The sequence below is a fragment of the Haemaphysalis longicornis genome, unplaced genomic scaffold (assembly GCF_048455015.1).
Source record: "Haemaphysalis longicornis isolate Haplotype H1 unplaced genomic scaffold, Haemaphysalis longicornis Haplotype H1 scaffold_6, whole genome shotgun sequence".
Lineage (NCBI taxonomy): Eukaryota > Metazoa > Arthropoda > Arachnida > Ixodida > Ixodidae > Haemaphysalis > Haemaphysalis longicornis.
The window spans coordinates 104,164,104-104,186,560 of record NW_027526407.1 but is presented as its reverse complement, the minus strand read 5'-3'; the positions used below and the strand labels follow the sequence as shown (position 1 = coordinate 104,186,560).

General features: G+C 44.8%; 1 protein-coding gene across 1 annotated transcript in view; it reads left to right on the top strand.

The window, feature by feature from the left end:
- LOC144141105 (actin-related protein 6-like) overlaps positions 1-22,457 on the top strand; it is a 48,905-nt gene that overhangs the window by 18,203 nt on the left and 8,245 nt on the right. Inside the window, exons 6-8 of the mRNA XM_077672632.1 lie at positions 2,461-2,616; positions 9,703-9,823; positions 19,819-19,942. Of these exons, the coding sequence (XP_077528758.1) occupies positions 2,461-2,616; positions 9,703-9,823; positions 19,819-19,942 (401 nt within the window). The remainder of the gene's footprint in view (positions 1-2,460; positions 2,617-9,702; positions 9,824-19,818; positions 19,943-22,457) is intronic.

The following is a 22,457-nucleotide window of genomic DNA, read 5'->3' as shown; positions in this document are numbered from 1 at the left end:
GACGTGTAGTAATACAAAAGGAGTGCCACTTACAACTGGTTTCTTGTCAAAAAAGAAAGAAAGAGGCATCTCTTAACCCTTTGAGGGTCGAGTTTTTATGACAAATGCGACCTCCCAGGGTCGATTTTTTTTATCGCTGATTTAAATTTTTTGGATGAATCTATTCTGAGAAAAAATTATCGCAATTTTTTTAGGGTGACCATAAAGTGACAAAAAAAAATCGTTTGTGTTGTTACATACATGTGGTTTATTCATGAGTAACACAAGAGAAATTCTAAATAAAAACGGAAGAGTAACAAGCCGGGCACCTTTTGAGTGAATCGAAATCAGATAGACATCAGTTTTGCGGGTGCAAAAAGCGGGAAGCGCCCGGAGGAGGATACCAAAACCAGCCACTGCGCGCGTGCACTTGCGGTCGGATGTGCAAGTGATAGACAGTGCACCACTCCTATAAAATAAAAAGAAAGGAGAAAAGAGCCTCATCAGTTTCGCTGGCGACCTTGGTCTGTGGCAGGCGCAAGAAGCGAGAGGCGCCCAGGCGCCCGGTGGGCGATACCTCGCGTGCCCCCTCGTTACTGGATGGGCAAGCGATAGCCGGCGTGCCGCTGAAGTAAATCATAAAAAAATAAAAAGAAGAGCCATCGGCGCAAGAAAATAATTTGACGTATTTCCGCCGTGTGGCAGCACATGCCAAGCAAGAGAAGTTGGCGAAAAAGGCGCGCTTTTTAAGCATACAAGCGATGACGTACATGTACATTATTGACCATTTTGAAGGTGTTTGCAGAGGACATACATGTACGTCCGTGACCCTGAAAGGGTTAAATTAACAACATATTTATTCTATTTATTTAAGCTGGATTTTGCCTCTGTAAGCATTGGGGCTTTTGGAAGTCAAGCCGATGACAGCACTATCTGAGGCACTGTACGGTTGCAAGTGAGCTGGCGGCATAAATCACGTTCAAATGCAGAAATTGAAGCACGGAAAGTTTTTGCCAAGAGGCCTAGTGCTGGAACTTAGTGCTATCTATATCTCTCTCACTTGCAAGTATGTTGTGAGATGTTTTTTATTTACTTAGGGCGATAGTGTCTTGACTTTGCAACTGAAAGCATGTCTCCAGCAATGGATAGGTGTTTACTGTGTGTGTGTGTGTGATACAAGCTTGTTTCTCGCACCCTGTGTGTGTGTTTTAGAGGGAAAGCTCCATTACTCCAGGCCAAATCCAGGAAAAGGCTCGTTCTTTGTAGCGTCAATCTGACCTTCAGGCTCAGCCAAGGTTGCAGTGCACTAGAAGGCAGAGGTGGGTCTTGCGGTGAGCGAACCAATGGAGAATGCGGGTTCTTTTTGTGGTGCAAAAATTCAACGTAGCACAGGAGTTCTTTCGTGAGCTCCTGTTGTAGCCAGTGCCATCTGCAACTCCTTTAACCACCAAGTTTTAACCCCCGGAGTTGCTTATAAACCTTTATTCCATCAAAAAAAAAGAAATGGGGCTAGTTATTGCAATACATGTACATGGATTGCGACAGACTAAATTAGGAAAACTGACCAATGAGAAGAGGCCGCTATAGGGCACTGCTTATCGTATGAGTTCCTCATCAAAAATTTTCATCGCAAAATGGACTTTTCCCCCGCCGATACCAGGCCCAGATGACACATCTCTGTCTTCTAGTTCACTATAGCCAAGGTGAAGTGAGCACTTTGTGCGTTTGCATGCTGTGAAAGCGACTAATTGCTCGTTTGTTCTAAGTGGAGGGGGGCGCTGAGTGGGTAGGAGAAAGGTTAAGGGCACGTACTTTCACAAAATGAAAGAAGGAGACACTAGCTGCATTCTAGAGTGGCAGCTGTGCCGAGCAGCATCTGCGTTTTGTCTGGTTGTGTGCGTGTTCGCTGGCCGTTCTCGGCACGGAAACCAAGCCATTACTTACTTGGCAAAAATGCTAGAGCTGCGTTTTAACCACAGCGAACTCCGCTCCACCCATCAGGATCAGCCTGGGGTGCAAGGTGCTGACGAAAAATATGCAAGGGAAAATATTTGATTTGCGGAGAGGTTTTCGACACAGCACTGTTCGATTTACAGTACTATTAAAATTACACGTTTAGTGACAGACCACTGCTGTGGAGGAAGCTCGTTCTGCTCAGGAGCTAATGGGAACATGTTCCCCGAACTCAATCAATCACCAAATGCCATTCATGCAAGTGTCCTTTGGTATTCTTGTGAAGTGCTGAACTAGCACCATTCACAGTTAATGTCATCTGCTGTAACTGTTATTAGATTTGCTGTCTGACAGGGGTAGAAGCCGAGTGTCCTTGGCACTGCAGTGCATGCGTTTGTGTGCGCACGTATTACGGTTCTGGTTTTCTGTCTCAGTGGTTCACCTCTTGCACCTCGCATGCTCGTTTGTTTGACACTCCTGGTGTACGACCCCGTCTGTACCGTACCGCCCCGTACCGCCTTGTACCAGGATCAACCTCGGGGGCAAGGCGCTGACGAACCACCTGAAGGACATCATCTCGTACCGGCAGGTGCACGTCATGGATGAGACCTACGTGGTGAACCAGGTCAAGGAGGACTCCTGCTTCGTCTCCAACTCCTTCAACCAGCACATGGACACGGCCAGGTGACAAATGGGGGGGATTGGCCGACAGGAGGGTGGGATGGGCATCGGGAGAGAAAAAGGAATCAGAGACACGTGCACACCAGACTGCTCGTGTTGTGGTGTAAAAAGATTGAATTTGTTATGCAAAGCAATTTGTTGGCGTGACACATTGAAGTAGCGCTACTAGTACAGCTAACATTGGGGGAATTGGCCGACGGGGGGGGGGGGGGACGGGCATTGTGGCAGGAAAGCATTTCTTGTTCGCTCTGTAAACCTTAGTTTATGTGTTTGCGGGTGGTTGGTGAGGCCAGGGAAGGTAATAAAACAAATAATAGCTTTTAATAATTACCATATTCTGTCTAATCCAGCACACCCTCAAATTCTAATGCATACCTGATTTTCAGGACAATGAACCCCCAAAAAAAAGAGGGCAGTTTTCTTCACACAACAAGCCATTTATAGGTGCCTGAACTTCATTTGTTATCATTTGTTATTGTGCTGGTACGCCTCTCGTCACCCTCCAATCTCAGCATAGATTTTGTTGAACCGCTCCGGGGGCCGCTCTCCCAAACTCAAGCAGCAAAATCTTGGAAAAAACATTTTAAGTTCAGAGCACTTTAGGGGCTCGCCTTGTCATCGTAGCTCGCTGTCACGGTCGATGTCAAACGACTGCCAGAATCAGGTGGTGCCGCGAGATTAACGGACACCGGTAGAGTCTGGCATTCCGTTGCAGCGCGTCCCACAGAGGCTATGAAAACTAAGCGGTTTATATAGTCATATAACCGTTTGAAACTTCTGAAACGCTGGCACTTGTCATACATCTCCCCATTGTTTAGTGCAAACAACACTACAGGTACATTTGAGGCAAAATATGCGCAGGTAACCAGCAGCACCTGCATTCATTTAGTAAGGAATGTTCGTTGGGTTGGTTTTTACGATAGTAGTAAGCGACAAAAAGTGGCAGTGCAACTGCGGCACGTGCGGGAGGGAAGGCAAGCACAAAAAGAACAGAACTCCCGTTGGCGCAGTTTCAGGCAGGGGGCGTGCGAGCACTGCGAAGGTGGGAAATTTGAATTGCACTGGGTGGTAGCAGTGAGCGGATAACGGCGCTACAGCACATTGTGGCGAATCACTTTCTCTGCACTTCCGTCAGCTTTCACATTGAGTGGAACGGCTTTAATTTTTTTTATATATAATGTTTCTGAGGGGCAATAACTCTGTAGAAGGGGTGTGCTCTGCATGGTACTACAAAAGTTCTCTATTCTTTCACCTTGGTGTGAAGATGGGTGGGCTTGCTGACCGAACGGGTGTTCAGGCTGCCTGCTAGTGTTTGTTCTTTAATTTTTCTGTGCGTAAGAAGCACTCACAAAGCCCCGCAGAGCCCCCCCACGAAGGGAGCAAGCAACCTTAGTGCCTTGCATACAATACACCCATTCTGTGCATTTGCGTTTTGTTTATTTTTTTCCCTGCGTTGCTGTGATGGGCCTTCACTCTGCAGAAGAAATAAACCTCAGTTTGGTTGTCTTTTTTTTTATTTTGACGTGCATTGCTGCTGGCCGGGTAGTCTTAGATGCCTTACTCGCACAAACATAACGCGTGACTACGGTTGCCCTTCTATACCAATAATAATAAGCAAGCACTACAGCTGTTTTGGCTGATACTCAATTTTACCACGCATACTTTGGAAGGTGCTTTCGAGGGGAAAAGGTGCAGCTTAGAATCTAATACCGTATTTTCACGCGTGTAACCCGCCCCTGCATTACCGGCACCCCAACTATCAGTCCACGAATGAAAAGAAATATCCTCCCGGCGTATTGCCTACACATTTTATACAGGAAAGGCTAATACTCAATGCTACTACTAAAGCAACGTGGCACATTTGTTGATGTAAAAAACTCACCCATATTTTGCATATTGAACAACTTTTCTGCATGGCCGGAGCCACGATCACTCACAGTCAGTGCAGCAGGGTTCGCACAGGTCCTTGAAAACCTTGAAAACCCTTGAATTTAGAAGTGTCAATTTCAAGGCCTGGAAAGTCCTGGAATTTTTAAAGGGTCCTTGAAAACCCTTGATTTTTCTGGAGAGAACCAATGGCCCTATCTTTTCACAAGAGTTTATAGTGTTTGTCGTGGATTTTAGGTGTTAAAAATGTAAAGAAACATTGTAACAATCAAGTTTCAGTGTATTGCATGAAATTACGAGTTTGGTGGATTGTCATTATTACGAGTCAACATTGTGAACAGCATTCCTCAATAGAATCCATGTCATGATACAATCCAGTGAAGGCCAGCTTCTCTTCTCTATCTTGCATGTTCTATTTAGTCTGTGGACGGCCGCTCATTGCATGTTTGCTGTGCCTCATACGCTCCATCTGCGTTTGCTTTTACGTGCAAATGGTGGACGTGTACATAGTTATTCCTGCCTTGCAGCAACACTTGCTGATTTAATTTCAGCTCATATTCTTGCTGACAAAGCAGAAGATGCAGGCAACATTATGAAGTTTTGAAATCAAACAGCCTCAGCAAAACACCAAGAAAAAAGAAAGACCTCTAAATGCCAGCTGTCAAATAAAAAATAAAACTGGGGGAGCATTCACGAACCCGTTAGCGCCTATCTAAATGTGCACTAATGTGCTTGGGTATTGGGCAATAACGAAATTTCGCACTGTGTTGAAAAAGTTGTAAATAATCGCAGATAAAACATTAGACGGCGGCCTTGAAAATGTGTTTTCTGGTCCTTGAAAACCCTTGAATTTTCGCTTTTGAAGCTCGTACGAACCCTGAGTGCTTTCGTTAGAGCTATCACTTGGGCTGCAGTCATCACTATCATACACAATATCATCTTCAGCTCCGTCCATGCTGATTTTAATGCAGCATTTCTTAAACCTCTTGTGAACAATCTCACCTGAAATTGCCTGCTACCCCTTAACGATGCACTTACAAAAGAGTGCAACATCAGGCCTATGTACGCGGCCTGTCGGCGTTAAGTCGTAGAAACCTTCAGCCATCCATTCAGCATAAAGACACTTGATGTGTGGTTTGAATGGTCTATTCGATGAAACATCAAGAGGCTGAAGCATCGAGGCCTCTTCTCCCACAGTTTCTTAATCCAGTCCATGAAAGTCACTGTCGATCCAAGAGGTCTTTTGTGTTGTACCATCACACTGGCAGTCAACGTTACCTTGGAAAATGTTTTCCACTTCAGGACAGTGTAAAGTGGAAATTTAGTACCGTTGGCAAGGGCACGCAGCATTACTGTGCAGTTCGATTTCGTATTCCCATTGGTGAACACAATCACTGTAAAATAGGCAGGTGTTTGATTGGCATTGCCAGCCTGTGAAAATGAGTTACCGTGTTGGTTGCCTTCTGAGGTTGGGCACATAACATTGATAGCTGACAAACTTTCCTATGTAAGCAACTGGCAAGTGTTGGCTTAAGTTAAGGTTGTCCTCCGTCGTATTGATAGCCCTTGCTGTTTCATAAACCGGTGCAACCATTTGTGGCCTGCACAGACACGCGAGGTAGGCCTGGTTCTCGAAATGGCTGCCTCGCTTGAGCGATTTCGGCTGACACAACATGGCCCCGTTTTTCTTTTTCTTTTTTCTTTTTTTGAACGAACTTAACAGCTGTGTCTCTAGTCCAGCAGACTTGTGCCCATCACCTCCCTGTGTCCTTGTCGGTTTTTTTTTTTTTTTTTCGCTACACGAAGTTATACAGTTAAACCTCGTTATAACGAAATAATGGATATAACGAGCAAATCGTAATTCCCCTTGAAAGTCCCCATAGAAACCAATGTATTTAAAACCTCGTTTTAACGAGGTAAAATTTCCCCGTTGCGGGATATAACGAACAAATTTCGTTGAGAAATCAAATTTTGAGCTAATTTTAATACAACAGTGCGTGACGCGGCAACTGTATTAGCAGTTCAAAACTCCCGCCACGCGCGCGAAGCTGGCTGGCGCGCCATGCGGACGCTGCGCCCGCGAAGTCCCCCCCCTCTCTCTGCGCACGCCATGCAGACAATGGGGCTCTTCGAATTACAGTGTCGGACTCACCGCGGGCTCCCCGAGAAGCAGTCCGACGTTCGATTTTCCCACGTATCCCTATGGCTTCGGGGAATCCGTGGACTATCCGCGGTGAGCCCGAGAAAAACCCCAATGCACACGGCGCGCGCGGTTGCGTCGCCTGCCTCCCCCACCCCTCCTCCCCTGTTCGTATCGCCGACGTCGCTGCGTAGTTGTGTGTGCGTGGGTTTTGGCAGTCTTCAGCCTTATCTTTTATCGTACTGCCGGCGTGATTCTAACAGCGCGGGTGTGACAGGCGGGAAGCGAAAGCGAAAGACTATCACTCTTGAACAGAAGACGGCTATGATAAAAGCCGTTGCATCGGGCGCGAAGGAAGGTAAGGTGCACTCCGTGGTAAGGTGGCTAGAGACTGACGTGTGGACGAGTACGCTGTTCACCATCGTGAGCAACCGAGATTACATCGTCAGCGCTGTTGCACATGGCTTGAAAAGAAGCGCTAAGGACGGCGTCGGAGGGACTAGATGCGGCGGACGTGCTGCGTCGCTACTTCGGCGCGCACGAGTGCGGCGAAGATGGAAGCCATCGCTCGCATCAGGAAGGTGCATCAATGTCCAATTACGGACTTCGTAGCCAAGTCTGTTTGAAATACGAGTTTTGAACTGCAATAAAGTAGGTTCGTGACTTTTCCTTTTTACCTCCGGAATGTGTTTATTTTACTGACTATCGCCGTGCAGCAAGATGCTATTTCGCCCGCTTTTTGTTTTAGGTAACTACAATGCATAATATTTGCAGTAAATGTCGGCTACGGCTATAACGAAATATTGGCTATAACGAGCAAATCGCGGCGCCCCTTCAATTTCGTTATAACGAGGTTTAACTGTACAGTCAAACCTTGATATATCGAACACGGGTATATCGAACACTTTCTATATCACGCGAAAAATCACATGCATTTTTAATTTTTTATTTTGAACTGGGACGGACATGAAACGGGTATATCGAACTCCGCCACCCCAGACTGCCCAGACCGCTCCCACTCTGTTGACAGGCGGCGAGCTATCCCGCAGTACCCTCGAGGTTAGCGATGGCGCGATGGGCATTCCCGACTGCTGCGCATCGGTTGCACCGAAGCAGAATTGGACGGTGCAAAAGAAGAATGCGAGCTTTAAGAAACCTGGGGCCAGCTGGAGCACTTTGTTGGTGCTGAGCCACGAAGCATGTGCATTGATGACTTTGTTGGCGGTGACGACAGCACCGGAACGACGGCGGAGTTGATGGATGTGGAGATCCTAGCGGAGGTTACTACTGAGCGCACAAACGAAGACGCTGCCAAGGTTGTACCCGCAAGCGCTGATAGTGCCCTGCTCCCGACTTCGACCGAGACTTCAGCGGTTTTGACCCTAGCGCACCGCTACTGCAGCGCTATAGAAGGCACTGGCCTGTCGCTTGTGGAACGTTTGGACTACGTTGAGTAAGTCGTGTATAACACGCCAGGCTACCCTGCTGCAGTACTTTAAGCCAAAAGAATAAATACTTTGAAGCACGAAGTGAGTATTTACTGCACAATTCGTTCATTTGTTGATTTGTACCAGTTTATGACGCGTTTTTTACGTGATTTTATATATCAAATTCTGGTTATATCGAACTATTTCGCGGGCACCGCGCTGTTCGATATATCAAGGTTTCACTGTAGATTATCTCTAGTTCAGGGTAGGCACCGGTCTTGGGGCCACAAAACAACCTAGGGTCACGGTGCACAGCTCGTAAGCCCTCTTCCTCCACTTCTGCACGTAGGGTTCAACACTGTACTGTCTTCCCGCTTACAGCAGAAAGGTAAAAGTTGGAAACAATCTACATGAGAATAATTCAGGCATCTAAACAGTGGACTACAGTGCGGTGGTGAAAGCCACCGCCTCATTTCAACAAAAGTCAACTCGTACCTAGCATCATCATAGCGTAAAGCGGTGTTTTTGACTGTTGGAACTGGCACTCTTTACTCTTGAACGACACTTTTTGGAAAACCCTGTCTGACTCACCCAAAACTTTTTTTCGGGTCGTTATATTGTTGAGCTGTGTGGAAAATGGCCACTACCAGTGGGGGGAGAGTGGATTAGTTGCTGTTACAGGTGTAGGGGCGTCACGGCATACCATGCAATGCTGTGAAGTTGCACTAAAGAAAATGCCTCACATATAAATCCACACATCTAATTTACCTCTAAAATTTTTGCATTCTTGGTGCGGGTTATATGCGGGAAAATACAGTAAACACTGCTGTACTGCAGGATGGAAGTGACAGCACAAAATAAAATGACAAAGGTACTGAGGGCACATTGGTCACCAAAGGGTTCATTAGTGCTTGTACCATCTTATGTTTTCTTATTTTGCGCCCTTCTTGCCAGATTTTTGGTCTACCTAGGAGAGAAAAAAGGTTAGCTGAGCTTGTGTTAGGCACTATTCTTACTAGCACTCCTGATATTATGAGGCACCTGTGTGATGGCTATCGCTGCCAGCTGAAATGGCTTCTCGCTGGTTTGCACTCATACCAAGTGACTCGCATCCATGCGGCTTCAAATTTTATAACTCCAGTAGTGGTGCAGATACAGTATCAACGAACCAAACTACAAAGCGAATAATGATTTTGTTTGAATACTCAGCTATTTCCAATGAGAAAACTGAAATTTACAATTTTTTCAAGCATGCTTCCCTAACTAAAACTTGTGGAGAAACAAAAGAGTTTTGAAATTTCGGTATGGCATAGAACAAGCACAAAACACAAAAAGGCTAATGTGCTGGTACTAGCTTCGTCGGTGGCGTGAAATTTTATATTGGGCGGCTTGCAACTTTCATCTCATCTGGCGACCTCAGAATTGCTTCAGCGTATTAACACAATCAGGGCACATATTCTAACAAGCTATGATTAATGAAAGTTCCTCTAAAAGAAACACAGATGTCAATTCTAGGGGGGGTGGGAAACTCATCATGGGGGGCTTTCAGAGTGCTAAATTGTCTAGTGGAAACTGTTTTCATCGATGGCTTTACTTGCATTTTTTGTGACCTTTTTCGCCGCCTTTGTTTCGCAGGAAACATGGCGCGGAGAACACAATAGCTCGCGACTACGTACTTCCCGACTACACGGTCATCAAGCGTGGCTACCTCCGACCGCTCGAAGAGACGACCGGCAAGCCCAAGGACAGCGAACAGGTGACTACACTGAATTCTCTGTCTTACACCCGTCTTGCTCCAGTGTTACCCCCTGCTGTTTGTCCTTTTCATGGCATGTCCCACCCAAGTCTGGTTTTTGCCGCATAGGCAAATTCTTCAGCCTGCACTGTACTGATGTGTTGCACTGAGCTCCCTCACTTGCCCCAGTTCTGCCCCAGTGCAGCTCCAGTGTTGCACCGTGTTGTTGTCTGTCCTTTGAATTCAAGTCCAGCCCAACTATGCTTCAATACTGCTGCAACTGCTCGGTACTGACACTTCAGAAGGGAAAAGGTTTGGGCGTGTTGGTTCATAGTCGCACAGAAAACAAGCCGTCTATAGCCTTATCGATTTCTTGTCGTAGGCGTTATGTCACTGTTTTTCTTGTTTTGCCCACCATTTTGACGTTTCCCGGTCCTTCCTCCTCTCTTCACGCTATCCAGACGTGTTTATATGCGCTGGTTCAGCAATAAACATTTTGTTGAAAGTTAGCGCTTGTCCTGTCTATGCCTCGTCCTATGTTTTTTGTTGTTTTTTACTGCGCTTGTTCTCTATGTGACTGTACTGACACGTTGCACCAAATTTTGTCTTCCTCTAGCTCTAGCACCGAATTCTGTGTCTTCCCCCAGTTCTGCCCCAGTGTTACTCCAGTGTTACACCCTGTTGTTTGTCCTCTGCACCCAAGTCCAGCCCAAGTCCGCATTTTACTACACAGTCGAATCCTGTGGTGTTTCGAGGTCTCAAAAAACCAGCATCGGCATTTGTGAGATTAGTCGCTCAGTGCTTTCAAAAGCATTGTTGCGACTGCGTTTAAAGCACGAGAAGCAAAAAGTAAGCGATGCTCACAGTTTGACAATGGGGCTATTCAGCTGTCAACGGCGCACACGCTGCCCTTAACACAAAGGAGCCATCCGTTACGGCTGTCGACTTCATCGGTGGAAAGTTGTGAAATCTTTGTCGCAGGGAAAGTGTCACTCGATGGGGGGGTTCAGGCTTAGTGGCATGTGGTTTGCATGCGAAGAAAAGAAGTGCAAAAAATGCATTAGCTTATTTTGGCGTCAAGTATTCGCTGTAAACTTAGTCAGCGTCAAGTCAAAAGTGTCAGGTGCTTCCCTTAGTGCTTTTCTGTTCTGTAGTGTGGAATTCTTTGTTGACTAATGGGTTAATTTTTTTTTTCTCTTAAGTTGAGCTTTGATGTGTTGTGTTTTTGTCCCGCAATTGTGACGCGCGTTTTCTATGTTTACACTTGTTTGTCTGAGTTCTCTTTGTTTTTTGTTGTCCTTATGAGAGATTGAGAAGCACAGTGGCAAGAGGGGAGTCAACTTATTATTTATGTATTTATTAATTGATTGATTGATTGATTTATTTATTGATACTGAATCCCCATTACAGGGATTTTAGCAGGGTGGTTACACATATAATTTTTTTACAATGTTGGCACATTGAACTTTGAAGCGAAAGTGTCGAAGGAGAAAGATTAAGTTGGCGGCAGCTCGTAAAAATAAAAAATCAATTTGGTGCACAGTAAATGGCAGAGAATCAAATATAAATGGCAGTGGTTGGTACGAAAATACCCTATGTGGCATTCCCCAAGGACATTGGAAAAAGCTGAGCTTGGCTCTTAATTGCAGTTCTGCCTGCACAGAGCAAGCTGACTAATAGCCAAATAATTAGGTAGTGTCTATTATCCCGGCAACCATGCGAATTACCGTCAGAAATTTCTCACGGCCGTCGCCTCTCATTGGCTGAACACGCTACGCGGAGATTCTATGGGGTACATATTCGCTAAAAAGCCGTGTTTGTAGTGCTGTGGTATAGTACTTGGTTTTAAACGAGAAGGCTGAGGTTCAAATCCGACAATTGCGATGTTTTTTTTTTTTTTTTTTTTTTCAACTTTCAGAATTTTTCAGTCATCGTGATTTTGTTATTCCTTTTTTTACTCTGGTTTTTACTATATCAAGAGATCGACGCACAGTATTTCTAGAATAGGTTGAATTACGTTTAACTCTTTTGCTACCGCCGGAAAATTGACCAATTTTTAGGGGTCCGAGAAAACATTTTTTCCCTGCTAAAAAAATCGGTTAGGCACTAATTACAGGCACACAAAATGCAGATTATTTAACGGTCTTTCCAATAACACCAGTTTTTTAAATGTTTTTATATATCATAATTGTGAAAAAAAAATATCAAAATCAAAATTTTTGTCAAGTTGTCGAAAAAAATGATAACAAAGGAGTTGTGTATATCAAGCCACCGGTAGTAGAAAAAAATTAAAATATACATTTTGTAGGGAAAAATTTGAAAAACACGCCCTAGAAAAAATGTCGACTTGCGCAGAACAGTTTCTCAGATATAAAAAAAAATGTTAGCATGCACGGTGCTCGTGTCATGCGGTGAAGCCCAACCTCCAATTCAAAATGTGCAATTTCGGGTGGTTCCCTGGAATAAATCTGGTGGTTTGACGTTATAAGAGGCACCAATTTGCCCCCACATAACGTAAAAAATATCTTCTCAATGATTGACTTTGCATTTACAGCGAGCACAATATTTGGGACAAGCACGCGATGCGGAAAAAAAACATGCATGAAGTTGAAAACGGAACGCCGTGGTTGATGCTTGTTGACTTTCACGGTCAGTTACCTCTCAAAACATAAAGCTGAGCTTTATTATCATCTTCTTACTCGCAATTGTAGCCTTGCTCTGCTGCTTAGTTGAACTGTCTATTTGGAAGGAGTCTCCGATAAGTTTTTGTACTGTTTTGTTTGAAAACTGTTAGGTGGCACTGCAATACAGGAGGCTCATTGTGCTGATCTTTTTCATCGGGCAAGTGCTACTCGGCCAAAGATCGCAGGGCACGATTCTAGCGCATCGTACCTCATTTTTGCCTCGGCGGAACAGATATATGGCGTCTGGGTGTGACCTTTTGACTTGCATCTGAAGTTCTTACCGCAGAAATCGGGTTAGGGTTGGGGGAAATCTGGAGCGGCATGCTTTGTTCGAGGATCAGTCGCGGACGTTCCAGGCGCCATGGCAGGTAGCCTTGAAGTTGGGTAACTGCGTAGTAGCGCTAAATATGAATTTCGCGATGCAGAGACGAAACCGAAACTGTTGTAAACTGTTTGCGAATGGTCCCGGGGTAAGTAGAACTACCACAGAACTTAGAACAACGTGCGCAAAGGCAATAAAACTGCCTAAAATCATAAAGTAGCTTTGCAACCAGGCACTGCTTGACATTTTCAGCCGATTTCTGGGGTTATTACTGTCAGAGTGCGAACCTGACGATTGAAAATCGTTTGCTGGTTCACCATTCACGCCCTGATAGGAAAAAACAAACGCTGGTGCAGAGTAATTACGAGTGGCACGCATTCTTCATTGGTAGCAGTGACGCACGATGACCACGCCCCTTTTCTACATCCAGGTGATTCAAAACCGTGTCAAAATTCACGTTTCCGTTGCAAAAATGAAAACAAAACTGATTTTGAAAGGCCATTTTCTGATCTAACTCTGAACAGCTTTACTTGTTCGAGCAACGCCTGGTTTGCTATGAAAAGGCGCTCCCGAAGTATCGATCAAATTGATCAAGTTTGAATAGGCGCGGTAGCGAAATAGTTAATGTAGGCTGTGTTCTGTGTTGTTGGGCTGGGTTAGATTAGGTTTGTTGCAGTTGCGCTGGATTTGGGTAGATTATGACACGTTCGGTGAGGTTACGCTGAATTCGGTGAGGTTATGTTATGATAGGTTACGTTGGGACATAATATTATTCAGCAAATTTTAGGCCAGGCAGCTTTTATGGAAACTGCCGTGAGAATATCCTGGACGTAATTCCCACAACTGCCACGAGATTAGACGCAGCCAACTAATTACTATAAGCGATAAACCTCATTTGCATCTGTCATTTTGTGTACTTCAAATCTTTTGTTAAGTTTTATTTAAAGGTATGTGGATGGGAGCTTTTGAACCTCTCATTGAATGCAAGTAAAGAAACTGACCGTGAATCAAATGGATTATTTTTGTGCCTTTGGTTTCGTGGTTGGGTAGCTTCTAAACATAGCTGGGAACAAAAAGAAATTGTGGTCAGTATATTACAACACCTGTTAGTTAAAATAGCAGTGGTCAATCAAAAACTTATGCAGGGGAATATAGTAAGGGGACAAGTTATGGCAGAATAGGAAAGCAGTTGAGATATACAGTGTAGCCCAGTTTTAACAAAATCCTGGCTGTGAAGAACAAACCATTGTTTCCCGTCACCATTTGTACACATATATTTTATGTTCAGATATAGCGAAAAACGGACATAACAAACTGATTTCTGTTTCCCCAATGTGTTCATTATAGTGGGCCGGAACTGTAGTCAAAAGAGGCACACTAGTGACTGGTTTGACGAGGCGTCTTAATCAGTGACTTTCTTTTTTATGTTGTTATTGATGACAGACCCTTTTTTTTTTTTTTTTTTGTTCTGTTTATAAACTCTACCTACACTACAAGCAGCATCGAACTTTAGCACTTAGCACTCTTGCCTCGTGTGAGGTTCATGCATGGTAGGCTTTCTTCTTCAGCTGCAGTGTCGTGCGGGGAAGCCAACCTGAGGGCATGTGTTTCGTGGTGAATTTTAAGAAATTCTGCGTTGCCACTGTCCAGCTAAGTTTTATGCTGCTGTTACTCTCTACATTTCAACCGTGAAAGTGCACTGGAAGTTGAATTGAATGGCAAATTTTGTTGGTGAATTATTTGAAACTGAATATTCACACAGTCTCTGAATATTTGCCCAATCCTTGTTCTAATAAAGAGCTCGCACGTAGCTATTGTACAAAATTTGCCTGACAACTCGTCAGAGTTGGCAGGAGATCAGGGGCGCTGCTCCAAAAGGCAGCATTGGGCTGAAACTGCTCCCAAATGGTGTCGTAAAATGTGAGGCTTCTGTGAGATGGGACTCATTCATTCAGCTGTCATCCTTTCTCCGCGTGTGGGCACGATTTCACAAGACTTGGGAGTGAACGTGGGGTGCGGGTAATGCGCAAAGCTAGGCCCTAAATGCAGCTTCACCGCACAGCGTGCTGCGCCATGAAGCATGCATCGTCATCACAAGCTGTCGTTGCAATCTACCCTCTTAGTGTCAACAGCAAAGAGTAAAGTATTTATACTGTTCAGTTGGACCATTTTATCTTATCGCAAGTGCACCTGTAATCATTCCCAAGGTTAGGTGTCGTTATGCCGTGTTGAATAGGATGAGCTAAAAGGCCTTGACACAAGCACCTTGGCACAAGTGTGAGGAGCCATGAAGAGAAAATAAAACTTAGTTTAGTTTGAAAGAACTAGGATTCAGTATCTCACTCAGCTCCATTACAGCCACAAAAGATGATTTTTTTAACGAAAAAAAGAGCAAGAAGTATTTACAAACTTTCACATTTTGCGCCACAGTGACGTGTTATGAGCAAGAATGACGTCATACGGGCCAACAATAAAACAATTTTCACTGCGTTAACTGCACGTTAGCATTCAAGTGATGCGGTGAAATCGAACTAGACGCCCCATTACAGACGTTCAGTCATGTGTCGTCGCGACAGGTCACTTAGGCGGCCGCCAATCGCGCAAGCAAGGTTCCGTGACGTCATAGAAAAGTTGCAAGAAATTGGCTAGGGGGTCGTGACTGCGTCACACGTTTTCTTTCATATCTCCATTATTTGTTCGAAGATTGCGATGATATTGGTATCATTGTTATCAGGACTAAGCAGTCTTTCTAATAAACCCAACTTGTATTTTGTCTTCATGACTCCTTTAAGCTAGCAGCTGTCTGCAGGTTATTGGCTCGGTAAGTGTGCCTAGCCATACAGCACCGCTTTTTCTTCTTGGGGAGGGAGATTCGTTCCCCCCCTCCCCCCTACATCCGTAAGCCCACTGCGTCCACTAAAAAAAAAAAAAAACGTTGCTAAATGCTGGGACGTTCAGTATTTGGATTAACACAACACAGTTGTACCGTATTTTTTGCATAAATAGAAGCATGTATTGCTTGATCACTAGAGGGGGTAATTTTTAGAGGGGGTAAAGCCTCCTCCACAATTTTTCCTCTTTGGTTTTGTAAATGTGATCATTTCAAAAATTTCTCTGGAGTCTAGTCAGGTTTAGTTCAAATTATTTCTTGTTTCCTCTTAGTTTTTTTTTCTTCCTAATTTCTCCCTCCTCTTCATTTTTGTTAATTTTTTTTTCCATTTTTCTGCAGCAGGGTTCTCAAACTCACATCAATGAGCAGGCCGCAGTCAAGAAATTTACTACCGCAAGGGCTGAGACATCAAAGATGGTTGAAATGAGGGGGGGAATTTGGGGGAGAGAGGGGGGAGGGGCTAACAAAATGTCAGCTGCCATTTGAAATAAGAAAAAAAGCCCTTTTTTACATCTTGTAAATATTGCGGGTGCTTTCTGTATGGAATTGGGCGCTAGGTTTCGAAAAGCATATCAATACTGATCTCCAGGATGCAGATCCATACACGATTTTGGGACGTCTTCAAGTGTTCTCTTGGAATTTATATCCTCAGCTACGCGAGCAAAGTACGCTCAAAATAAAAAAAAGTAAATGAATGAAGACACTCATAAGCAGGCTGGGCCACAACCGAGAAGTCGGTGGGGTGAGTGTTTGAGACCCCTGGTCTGGAATCTCGTTACATGTACAATCAAGGTAAAGCTTTAATTTTGCGTGCAAGAGAGACCGCTTCATCCATCTCTGGTCTTTTCTGGGTGCAACGATGTTATAACAACCAGAACATTTATTCGTCAGTTGTGCAAAATATGGGAGATATTCTAAGCATCGCCCATGTCATTTTTTTGTTTCTTAATTACCTGTTGCTGTGTCAGCTGCAATGCTTCATTTCTTGGAACGTAAATTTTTCCAACTTGTTGAAAAAGTGGTCGGCCCAGTATTGATCACATCTTGAGGAAAACCCAGTTGGATTATTTTGTGTTTACCACACATGACAAAAGGGCAAGTAAATGATGTTTTACTATAGAAATCTGCTCCCAAAAAGACCCGTTGGGCTCCAAAATTTGGCGTTTGCTCCTCCAAAGCTGCTCCAAAAGAGCAATATTCCTGCTTCCTGAGCTGTTCCGAAATTCTCAAGCCCGCTTGCACCCCGAAAAGATGCACCTTAAATATTCCACCCAAAACAAAGAGATAGTGCCTGCAGCTGGTGATTGATTGTTTATCAAGTGTAATTTGAGTTTCAATTGTTCTATTGAATGTATGTCTAGGGAATTATTTTGGTCATCAATGTGGGTTAAGACCACAGCACTGAACAGGGCTAAAGCATGCACAATGCCTTTTATGTTTCAGAGATGTGTGGTGGCAACATATGGTACAGCATTTGTGAAAGTCGTACATTCTTAGAATTCATTTCTGGAGGTTTCCTTTTTGTTCTTTTTTTTTCTACCGCCACGTTGTCACTTTGTGATTACAAGGCAGTAGAGATAGTGCCATTGTGACAATGAAAGTGGGTTGTCCAATGTCAAAAGCTGGCCAATGAAAGAGTGCGTGTGTGCCGTGTGAAATTAGGCTTTGCAAATGGAACACTCGGGAGGAGGTATGCAAATGGAACACTCGGGAGGAGGTAATTTCTACGCATAGACAGAACTGCATAAGTCAAAGTACATACAGAATAAAAACGGCTAATTTTGTCTCATATTCTGTTCAGCACACAGCTCGTCGCTGGCACAAACTAGCCAAGACGTGGGGCGGAAAGTTGGGCCAGTTGGTAGAGCGTCTTAGGAAAACTACAGCACACAAGCGAACAGGATTAAGATAAAGGGACGCCGACTCACAACTGGAACTTAATTGGAATACACAAAGAATTTATACACGTGTGCAGAGGAACCAGGGCACCAAAAAGAAAACAGCTCTGTGGAAGGGCTGGCTAGTCAGGTAAACATAAAACGGATGATTTAGTTGTCTTTTTTTTTCGCAGGGACATCGAGGCTTATGTGGTTTGGTTTATGCATATTTCCTTATTTTGGCCACTGTAGAATGCCTCCACGTGTTCTCTGGTCATCTGATCTCTGTGTGTGCAGAGCACCTTGTGTTTGGTCTTGTCCACTTTGTTCCATTAATTCATTGCACGCTATATTTTTACTGAGAAAATTGAATGAGCACAACTAGATGCTCTATTACTCTTTCACTGTTTGCAACACTAACTAGCATAAAGCAAAGTATTGCTGGCACCTACGTGAACAGCTACTTCCAGTACAGTAAACTTGTAAATGCAACAGGGGGCTGGCAAAAAAAGCCAGCGTTATAAAATTTTTTTCACACAACTGGCATTGAATTCGAGATCACAACTGTGCATTCATTTCCCCGATAGTTACGGGGTGATACTTCTTTTCTGGATTTGTCCAGCACCGTTGCTGCCTGGTTTCATGTGAACTGGTGTTAATTCCACTCCACAAATCCTCAAAATGGCGTTGGCTATGGGCTGAGAAGGCAGACACACAAAAAAATAAAAATGAATGAGGGCTTTAGAAATTTCCAATGATTTCACGGGCTTCCACAGTGACCTGTCAGAGCCACAGCCCATTGGGCTGAAGGTTTTAACTCTTTCGGGGCCGCCGGAAAAAGTGTTGGAAAAGGGAGGTCTCGTTACAAATTCTTTATTACATAAAGCAAAGGCACTATCTTGCTTTAGCATATACTAAAATACAGCTAATTATATGTTCTTTAACATACAATACCATGTTTTACTTCAACACGGACGATAACACCATGAAAAAATCTGAAAGTAAAAACTTCATAAAAAAACTACAGAAAAAACGTAAATATACAAATATTAAAAAAGAATAAAATTATTTCAGGATATACAAAATCTAACACAATTCTTTGTTTCTTCATCGCGAAAGTTTTATGTGGCTAGGTGTAACTGGTTTTTTGTTTTGTGTGTGATCTGGGGCCATGGCTACGCCATCGCCCAGGTACACGCCGGGCTCTCGCCTCGGTGAAAACTTGATCCGTTTCTTCGCTTGTGGCAGGAGATCACCACCATAGGTAGTTAACACCCTAGCGAACAAATATAAACCAGCTAGAACATATTTCGAGCGCACGTACCTACTCCAGAGCCAATTGAAACCGAAACCAACACCCACCTTTGAGCGGATTTGATGTTCCAGGCTGATTGACACCCGAATCCTCACTTAAGCTGAAATCCAATCTCTAAAGTCGCATTCCGACTCTTCACTGTTACTCTCATCGTTAAAATCCACAGTAGAAGGCAAAGATATGCGAGACGAGACGACGCGGATTTCTTATCGTGCTCGCGCGAGTATGACGCCATGTTTGTTTACATGCAAGAACACTGCCCGTCAGAATAAAATATCTGATGCGGTGCCGCCTGCCGATAAAAAAAGAAACTTCACAAAAGAGAAAACTCCAGTTTTCAAACTATCTCCTAGATGTCGCTGGATGTTCCATCAAGCGAAAATTTGTATTGTGCAGGCTCGCGAAACCATCGATCATATGTGATCGATGGCCTATGGGAGTGGTCCCGAAAGAGTTAAAAGGTGTGTGGGCGATTCTAAGGACAAGATTTTCCAACCATTTATCTCACACACCATGCCCCCAGCTTGGCGGAAATATTTGCTGCCTAGGAGGCTGATTGCTCTCACAGCTACTTAACAACCCTGCTGAACAACTTTTAAGGGAGTAAAGATGCTGTCACGAACTACATTAGTGTTGTTTTCTTAATAACAGCTGCATTGTGCTCGTGATATAATACCAGCCCCACAAATTACTCTCATAACGTGGCCACAGGACTTGTGGGTTACATTCCGAACACTTGAGCAGCCACTACGTTGGTCCTTTTCTTGTGGTGTGAGACCCCTTGTCAAATGGTGTGGTGTCCCTCATGTATATCAGCATTTTGTTGCAAATCTAGCTGCTTCAAACACTTCTACCAAAGGCATCTCTCTCTCTCTCGCTCTCTGTTGTTCACCCTGTTCCCCGAATGTTCACCCGTGGGTGTTCACAGCTCCTCCGGCTGAACAACGAGCGCTTCATGGTGCCTGAGCTGCTGTTCCACCCCTCGGACATCGGCATCCACGAGATGGGCATCCCGGAGGCCGTGCACCACGTCGTCGACACCCTGCCCAAAGGTGAGAGAGAGGGTGAGGGGGTGCCTTTATTGTTAAGAGGTCGGTTCCTGGAAGGTTGTGAATAAAGCTGCATTAACAGTTTCGCTGCAGGATAAACCACCTTGCTTTTTCAGCAAGGCACATCTGCAAGGCCATTTATCCGTATCCGCTAGATTGTCGGACGCCCTGTCTAACCCACCGTGGTGGCCAGCGGCTAACAAAGGTGTTTTGCTGCTGAGACCAAGAACGGGGTTTTTTTCGATGCCGGGCGCTGCGGCCGCTTTTCTGATGGGGGTATAAAAAGCGAAAGCACCCGCATGCCCGGCATTTCGGTGCATGAGGTTAAAAAATCCCCAGCTCCTTGAAACCCACCTTAACGCACACGTGTGGCTTCGATGCGTTAAATCCCACACTCTGATGCCAGAAAGGTTTTGTCACTTCATCGCATCCTGTCAATTTATCCCATCGCAATTTATCACTTTGTCGATTGATTTATCACTTTATCGCTTTGGCGATTCATTGCATTGCCTCAATTTATCGCCTCAATTTATCAATCACCCCTACACAGACAAATGACTAAAGAATGCAACGTTGGGACGGCTTTTCTGATTCACCTATTTTTCGTCGTTTTACAACGCACTGAACTTCACTCCTGCCACACTCTGCCAGAAATGCTCACAGGTGGTGCCAATTGAACACAATAATAATTTTCCGAAGCCTCCACTTGAAAAATTTCTTTCCAACATTGTATTCTCCGCACGTGTAGGTATGAGAAGCAAAAAAAAATTACAGTTTTACCTGCTCTGGGTGCCCAGATATCCCTCAGCAAAGCACTAGATTCGCGTTGCAATAAAAGGGCCGTTTCACCATTGAATTCTGCGTGAACGGAGCAGTAGAGTGCACTTTAAAATGCCATGTGCAATAAAATGTGGTGCCTTTTGATGAGGAAATTTTCAGACTGGTAGAAAAATGGTCGTGGATGCCCAAAATGCCATTTTTCAGAAAACAATTTTTTGCCGGTTTTTCAGCCCCGAAGACCCTTTGGCGCCCATAATTGAATATGGCTTGCTCAATACAGCGGAATTATCTGAAGTTTGTCCAAAAGCAGCAGGGCTTGCTGCTGTTTCATCGTCATCTTGCTGTGAAGTGCTGGAATGCAATTGCACAGAAATGTGGTCGATGTTGGTATGGCCAGAGGGCCGTAGTCGTGAGAGCAGCACAGCAGTTACCGTAATTACCCGATTCTAATGCGCACCCGATTTTCGTGGCAAAAAAAAACTGAAAAACTTGCACCTCCGATTGTAACGCGCACGGAACTTTGTGACCCAGAAAAGCGAATGCGAGAGAAACTGGCGATTTTTTTCCCGAAGTAATCTCACTCATCTCACTCCTCGTCGCTCTCCGCTGACCACAATATCTCGTCCTCGGTGCCGTCAAGCGTATCCGCGATGCCACACTTCTGAACGAATGTTCAACCATGGTTGATGGGATCGTGGCCCACGCCTTGCACGCGCATCCTGCGGGCTTCTCCAGAGGTGCACGCTTCAGTTGACCGCTCATTTTGAACGCGTGAGAGCCGCTGCTGCCATTGCTGTTATCAAGCGCGCAAGTGGAACGATTTGACGATTTGTGTGAACGCCGATAGAAAAGCCTAGGCACCTTGCTTCCTGCGTCCGAAAAATCGTTGCTAAAAGCTTTGGCGCCATGAGATGGCGATGGCGATGGGTGGGGCAAAACTTCCGCTGTTTCGGCAGTTTCGGTTTCGTATTCCATTCTAACGCACATGCAATTTTTCGACCTATTTTTCCGGAAAAGAAAGTGCGCGTTAGAATCTGGTAAGTACGGTATGTGCGCTTTTTGTTTCTCTTGCTAAAGCGCGATAGGTCCAGAGCTGCTCGCACATACTTGATCACATGGCACCCAGCTACTGAATAGGAGTTCTGCAAAGCGAGATTGATTAAAGGCGCCGATTGCTTCCGCTGCTCTGTTTCATAGAAGTGCGCATGGGCGGTGTGGCAGCCTGGAGGCTAGGCGCAGCCAGCACAGAATTGCGTTGGCGGGACTGCGCAGCTGTTGATTCCAACGGCGAATGTTTTCATACTAGTTTTCCGATCTTAGCCAAGTTCTTTATGGGGTAGCTGCTGCTGAAGACACAACTGTGCGTCAAACAGAAATCTTAATTGCAGGTATTGATTCATTGACAGAGCACAAGATCAGCTCTTCACAGCACCGATGAATACCATAGATTTTACTGGGAAGAGCAGTAATTCCGCACAAATTACTGAGCTGTTCTGTTCTGCAGAACTGAGCTATTCTGTTCTTCGTCAGAAAGCCATAGAACGAAACAGCTCGTGTGGACAGGGGTGACGGTGAGGTTGGCTGCAATATCGCTGCGTACGGGCCTGTGGTGACTTGGCTGATGTGGCGGGGTTGAGGTGGCGGCGGCTGATGTGCAGTTTCTGTTTCTCTGCGTGATGGGCACGGCTTGTGGATTTTTCTGACAAACGGCGTGCGACAAACATCCCGTTGCGGGCTT